The sequence below is a fragment of the Manacus vitellinus genome, unplaced genomic scaffold (assembly GCF_001715985.3).
Source record: "Manacus vitellinus isolate BGI_N305 unplaced genomic scaffold, ASM171598v3 scaffold_16_pilon, whole genome shotgun sequence".
NCBI classification, from domain to species: domain Eukaryota; kingdom Metazoa; phylum Chordata; class Aves; order Passeriformes; family Pipridae; genus Manacus; species Manacus vitellinus.
Window position 1 is genome coordinate 335,357 of NW_021939189.1, and position 6,882 is coordinate 342,238.

General features: G+C 56.7%; 1 protein-coding gene across 1 annotated transcript in view; it reads right to left on the minus strand.

Annotated features, from left to right (window-relative positions):
* Positions 1-6,800, minus strand: part of HDDC3 (HD domain containing 3) — an 11,053-nt gene extending 4,253 nt beyond the window's left edge. Inside the window, exons 1-12 of the mRNA XM_029958756.1 lie at positions 6,602-6,800; positions 5,411-5,529; positions 4,796-4,926; positions 4,276-4,432; positions 3,918-4,061; positions 3,267-3,352; positions 2,936-3,161; positions 2,299-2,489; positions 1,517-1,705; positions 910-1,051; positions 413-592; positions 4-122 (exon numbers count right to left, since the gene is read on the minus strand). Of these exons, the coding sequence (XP_029814616.1) occupies positions 4-122; positions 413-592; positions 910-1,051; positions 1,517-1,705; positions 2,299-2,489; positions 2,936-3,161; positions 3,267-3,352; positions 3,918-4,061; positions 4,276-4,432; positions 4,796-4,926; positions 5,411-5,431 (1,586 nt within the window). The 5' untranslated portion in view covers positions 5,432-5,529; positions 6,602-6,800. The remainder of the gene's footprint in view (positions 1-3; positions 123-412; positions 593-909; positions 1,052-1,516; positions 1,706-2,298; positions 2,490-2,935; positions 3,162-3,266; positions 3,353-3,917; positions 4,062-4,275; positions 4,433-4,795; positions 4,927-5,410; positions 5,530-6,601) is intronic.
* Positions 6,801-6,882: the final 82 nt, after the last annotated feature.

A 6,882-nucleotide genomic window follows, 5' to 3' on the forward strand; every position in this document is an offset into this window, starting at 1 on the left:
GGCTGCAGGGCTTCGGCTCTGACCCAGTGTCCCGAGGCATGGGCTGGGCCTCCCAGGACTGAGATGACCATCATTAAGTCATGGGGGTCCTGGTTCCCAAGGGCATCCCATGGAAACTGCAGCTGGAAGGAGGGAAGGCAAGTGGCCATGGCTTAGCTCTGGAGGCCTTGGCAGGAGATGGGGAGAAAAAGTCTTTTCTAGTTGTGTACAGGTGTTCACTAAAGCATCCCCTGCACGTTGTCCCCAGGTACATCCCCACAACCATCCCAGACTCGCATCACCCCAGGAGCACAGCAGCTGATCTGCCGGCAGTGGAGCCGGGACCCCCATCCTGCCCCAGACACTCAGTGCCCTATTCACTCCTCACCATCCTCCTGCCTTGGCTGTGGGTGGATCTGGGTGACCCCGTTACCTGGCTCCGGAGGGTGCAGGATCCCTGGCTGTCAGCTGTGGGGAGCAGCCGAGAGAGCTGGTTGGTGATGCCCAGGTCTCGGATCAGCTTCTCACGCTGCAGCAGAGCATTCACTCTCCTCTTCTCCTCGTGTTCCACAATGTCCTGGGGCTGCATGGAGTCATACTGCACGTGCTGCACCTCGGCAGAGAAACACCTGAGCTACAGCAAAGCTGAACCTGGGATAACGCACAGGTGAGACAAAGCCATGGGCTGCTCCAACCCTGGGGAGAGTCACAGACTTGGGGTGGGATGGAGATCCTAGTGGGAGCCACAACAGGAAAGGACAACACTGGTGCTTGCAAGTCCTGCCCACCACAAGCTGTCGATTTTCTGGACTTCATACAGGGAGTCAAACCTGGAATTTCTGCTCCATGGGAGCATCCATGGCCCAGCATGGCTCCCAGAGCCATGTCACTGCCTCGGAGAGCCCATGGACAATGCTGACATTGAGATACCTTTCTATCCCATGTCTTGGTGCTTCTGTGAGTGAGGTGGGTTGTAGAAGCTGTGCTTCTATTCTGGATCCTCTCTGTTTTCTTCTTCCTGGTGGCAGCTTCCAGCTTTTCATTTTTCAGGCGAATCTCCTCCAGCTGCTGCCTGCCACAGAACAGCAGAGTCACTCACTGCTCAGTCAGAGCCACAACAGCAAAAGGCTGTAGGGCAGCCTTTGACCTGAAGACATTTACTGCAGGCCAAAGTTCTGTCTAAACAGCCCCTAATAGAAGTGTGCCAAGAGATAGGCCAGGGATGCTTGTAAAGAGACTTTTAAAAAGAGAAATGGGCTTAGATTAGGCCGTGCCTAACAGAAGGGAGTGGGACATTTGGGACATGGTTTCTCCAGGGTCCAAAAGTCAATGGAGCGCTGCCCTTGCCTCTCTGGGGTCCATCCGAAAGGAACTGCTTTGCTGTGGTGCCACAGCACGTGCAGGCTCCTTCCCTTCCCCTCCTGCTCTCCCCACTTGCTTACACCTGCCAAGCAGCAGAGTGGCTCCCCAGGAGGGCTCAGGAGCGAGTGGTGTCCATACCCCTCGTGAGGAGAGGGTTTCCACAGGAGCAGTGTACCTGGCATGCTCCTCTCGTGCCTTGGAGGCTGCCGTTTCCTGGAAGAGGGACCTGCCCTGGTGGAAGAAGGGCTCGTATTTCTCTGTGCCAGGTGCTGGGTAGATGCGCCGGAAGCCGCCCAGGTGCTCGTTCTCGTAGGTCTCGGCCTGTGCCAGCCAGGCAGCCTGGCTGCTCTCCTGCTCCCTGCGCCTGCAGCCGGAGGGAGGACAGGGAGCTGCGACAGGGAGCTGCGACAGGGAGCTCCGGGGCAGGCAGAGCACAGGGCTGACATGCTTGGTGTTTCCATATGGAAACAGCAGCTGGAGAGAGTCCCCGCTTTGCCTGCAAGGCAGCAGGCTCTCTAAACACTGGCCTTGTGAAAGGGCATGCAGACAGAGGAGGGGGAAACCCTCAACCCTGGAAAGGAATCCTGCTCTGGAGAAGGGTCCATGCCCTCAGCTGCTCCTGGTCCCTGAGGCAGGGCTGTGGTCCCTCCTGTAAGCATCCCTGCCAGCCCAGGGACACTGGTCCTGCCTGTCTGCACCGAGGCATGTGACAAGCAGGTGCTGATCAATGGGGATGTCTCTGTTGGGGCACAGAGCACTAGGTGTCACAAATCTCTTGGCACCCAGAGAGGAGCCCTTAGCTCTTCCTTCCAGGATGCAGATGGCTTGGGAGAGCTCAGAGGCTGCACAGTGCCATGGGGTCTGGGAGCTTCATCTGCCAGCCCTGGCATTATCCTGCTCTGCCATGCCCTGTCTCTCCTCACTGGAGACGTGCAGCACTGAGGGAAACAGCAATACCTGGACTCACGGAGAGTCTGGGTCTGGTTGGCCTGAAGGAGCCGCTCCTTTACCCGCCGCTTGTCTTCCTCCAGCACCTTCCTTCTGTCACAGGCGTGCACATTGATCAGGTTGAAGGTGTCACACAGAAGGGCATCCTTCACCTCACGGTCTAGCTGAGAGTCTGTGCAGAAGCTGGGAGAGTGGTTCACCTGCCAAGACAAGCAAGTAACCTAACCTGGTACCCCAGCTCCCAGCCCATGGCCCCGGCCGCCCCCCACACTATCCATGGATGCTCTTCTCTATGTCAGTGACAGGAAGCAGGAGGCCACACACAGCACTCTGTCCCTGCAGTGTGGTGCCTACTGTGCCACAGGTCACCCAGATCCCATCCCACAGGCTGCAAGTAGAGGGCAGCTGTCACAAACTCAGGGTGCTCTTACAGGAAAAGGGGTCCTAAGGTTTGGGAAATTCCCTGCTGTTAGAGGGTGTGCAGAAAACTGGTTGTCTTGGATCCCACTCACAGCAGGGTGCTTGGCTTCACAGCCTGGTTAATTCTGTGAGTGAGGTGGCCCTTTTGAATCAAACGAGTCCTGTTCATCCCAACCCCCCTGTCCTGAGGCCTCTCCCAGGTTTTAGTTGTCTGCTCCTCCCTCACCTCCAGCAGCCAGGGCTTCAGCCTTCTGTCCAGCAAAATGTCAAAGCCCAGGATCTCGAAGCAGGCGCAGCCGGCAGCGTGGTTGGGGAAGCAGCTCTGGTAGTGGTGCTTCACCACAGGGTGAGCCGAAATCAGTGTCTTTATGACAATGTCATCAATATCTGCCCAGAGCTTTGTTGTGTCGTAGCTGTGCTCTGCCATCCAGGTGTTCAGGGTGGACAGCTTCCTGCATGGGGACAGGAGGTGGTAAGGGCTGAGCTGTGCCACCCCAGGGAAGATGAGGTAAACCAGAGTCCCACAGCATTCCTGTGGTGCCTGGATGTGCCAGTACCTCTTGCTGCCCATTGTGTCATCCTGGACGAAGTTCTCATTGTGCTTGTTGATTGCATAATTGGTCAGATGCATGCAGATGTCACCCTAGCAGGAAACCAGGAGAGACATTCATTCACTCTGAACCACGCAGCGAGAACAGAAACAGCCCCACCAGACAATCCCAGGTCCTTCTTTTCCGCCTGATGCATGGGCAGAGCAGGAATGGTGTGGAATGGAGCACGCTCCTCAGGGCCAGGAGCAGTAGGTGATGGCCAGAGGCACCAGGGGGGCTCTGGCCTGCAGGTTTTCAACACCTGCTAGGGTGAGACCCCGAGAAACGAGATCTGAGTTTATTGTTGACCCAGTTTTGAACATGAGGTTGGAGACCTTCCAGTATTCCTTCAATGCAAAACAACTCTATGATTTTGTGGTAATGTCAGTAAACAGCCCAAATGTGAGGCTAGATCTGGGGGCAGATCTATTTCAGACCCTCCTGAAATACCTCCTGTGAGGAGAACAAGGAAGGGGTACAGAGGGAGAACAGGAAAGCAGCAAGCTGGGATCCCTGCAGCCCCCAGCCTTTTCGAGGCCTGGAATGCCCCTAGGACAAGTTAGGGATTGACACCTACAGATACTATGTGAGGTTTTTTGAAACATCCTTTTTTTTTACCAGGTTTCTGCTGCTGCGATCGATGTACCTCATGGTGGCAAACCGGGCCAGGCCCTCCTTGTAGAGAAAAACCCTCAGCGGGTCACAGGATGTGACCAGCACATAGATGCGCATGTCAAACTTGAAGCCATCAATGAGGAAGGGCTGTGAGGAAAGTCAGGAGCAAGGGTGAGATCAGGAACTGCCCCATCTGCCTGTGCTGCTCTTTGGCAGCAGAGGAGAGGGGAGAGCTCTGGCCATGCCCCTGCTGTGCCACAGCCACCCCCAGCAGACCCGGGGAGACATGGGAAGGATGTGGGATTCTGGCAGAACGAGGAGGCTGGAATCCTCTCCTGGTGTTCCAGGACTCTCCCGGTACCTCAGAGATGTACTGCTGACAGATCATGCGCTCCCCGTGCTTGATCTCCTCCGGGTGGTGGGTTATGAAGATCCCTTTTCCCTGGCAGCTGTTGTCGGGCTTGCAGATGAATGTTCTGGTTTTCCTCATGGATCTGTAGGCATGGAAATCTCCATAGCTGTGCAAGGAAGGGGTGATGGTCACCAGCTGCAAAAAACACCCTCTGAACTCTAACCGGTGGGTACTGAAACCATGGCACTGTGGGCCAGTACAAATCAAATGTCCTCAGGGGAGATATAGAACCTCCATTCCTGATCTACAAGAGTCACAGATTGGTCCCTGTGTGACCTGACTCAGCTCTCCCAGTCCCACCTTTTCCTTGTACACATCTGCACCTGTACCAGGAGGTCCGTGGCAGAGGTCACCACGATAACATGCCGGAGCCAGTAAGATTTGGGCTCTGGTGCCCAGAGGGAGCAGGCGAGCAGGCTACCCCTGCCAGTGTGAGCCCGTCCCCGTGGCGCTGTCCCACACTACTCACTCGGCTGGCAGGCACCACGTGCGGGGGAAGATGTTGTACTCCTCGGGGAAGAGCCGGAGCATGCGGTTCAGGTTGCGAGCCAGCAGGTCCTTACGGCAGAGCTCAATCATGCCTGGGAAGTGGTTGATTTTCTGAAAGAGGGGCAGAAAAAGCCAGGTCAGCAGAGGCCCCGCACGGATGCATCCTCCCCGCCCTGCGGAGAACCGGCAGCAGAGCAGGCAGGAGGCTGGGCCTGCAGCGGCCTTGAACTGCTGCTGAGGGGCAAGACTGCACTACAGCTGCTCTATCTGAGCGTCACCAGTGATTTATCTGCTCCATCTCAGCCCTGGAGCTCTCCCTGCCCAGAGCACCACAGAAACCATTTGTCATCCCAGCCCGTTTATTTCACAGCACGGTACAGGGCTGGCAGTGTTCCCACTCCTACTGCAGCTGCTGAGTTCTCCTGAGGCACCGACCACAGACATGGCACAAGGAAAGGTGCGGAGCCGAGGCACAGATGAGTAACAGGCACTGCTTTGGATGCCTCTGTTCCACTCTGCCATATGCTATTCCATCAACAGTCCCCGTGTTACCCTCCTCCCTGAGTGATTCCTGCTGGACAGCCCATTTGTTTACCTGGAACCGCTTCATTTCCATGAGGCGCTCCAGAGACACCGAGCTGTCTGTCCAGCACACTGTCCACTCCTCGTTCTCTCCCGCTTCCTTCAGCCCGCAGTGCTGCGCCGCCCGCCGCACTGTGCCAAGGCAAGCGGTGACAGGGGCAGGCAGGGGAGCCACAGTGACTGACAAACCCCCAAAATAACCAGGGACAGGACGTGGAACAAACCTCTCCGGGCTGCACTTCTCTCAGAAGTACAAGGTATTGGCGGGACCCTTTGGGAGGTGTCAGGAACACCAGCTTTACCTGGCCTACCCCCCAGCCTCTGGCTGAAGATGTTCTGGGTGCTCTCAGCCCTCTAATTCCACCTGCCTTGGGATGCCAGGGCCACTTGACAGCAGAGCTGAACCTGCCACGGGTTTGATACTTCACAGGCAGGTACAAGTCTTAGGAAAGTGTGACTTTAATCTCCAAATCCAAGGTCTTTTGGCAGCAGAAGACAGCTCTGGGGCAAAGGGTCTCTGTTGGGATGGTTCATGTTAGTGCCAAGTCTGAATTTGGCCCTCGCAGGGCTGGGGAGGTGATGGAGGTCTGTGCACACCAAGACACCTTAGCGAAGTGGCTTAATAACACCCCCCAAGGGCCAGGAGTTAGTTCTTTTAAGANCTTAGCGAAGTGGCTTAATAACACCCCCCAAGGGCCAGGAGTTAGTTCTTTTAAGATCCAGCTTGTGGCAGGAAAGAAAAGCGGGACAGGGGAGGGGAACCAGCTCCTTGGAGTCACTGGGGATGGATGGCACAGGGGGAGGTTCAAGGTATGGATCCTGACTGTTCCACCACCAGCTTTACCTGAAACAGTTGAGAGCCCTTAGGTCCTGTTCCCGAGCCCAGGTACCCCCTTGCACTGTACCTGACTGAACCCTTCTTGCCCACTTTAGCAGACACCTGGCAAACACAGGTGTGGGGGGATGTTGAGGGCTTATGCTGCTGTTACACATTTTAAACCACGGGAAACCTCAGTCCAACGTGTGACAAACTCCCCACTACCACAGGGGCCCAGTCACTGGGCACCAGTAAATAAAACAGTGAGAACTGGATGCCAACAGTGCTCCTGGCTGCACAGGCACCCACAGAGCCTGCAGGGGTGGGCTGGGCCCCTCAGGGACCCCACAGGGACCCTGCAGCCCCTCAGACTTACCGCTTTCGTACCTGCAGCCGCTCAGGTTGATGGAGGGGACACTGGAATTGAGAGAGATGAGAAGACGGGCTCAGCGAGGGAGTGGGCACGGGATGGATGGGGGACACAGCCCGATCCCTCACACAGACGCAGCACAGCAGTCAGGTCTGACCGGGTACAGCCCTGAGATGGGGCACAGGGGTCCCGGGCACGGGGCCGCGCCTGGGTGCGTCACATGGGAGATCGCTGGGGCAGTTTCAGGGGAACTGTTTATTGTGGGTCCCCGGACAAGCTCCCGAGGGCTGGGGGCGGC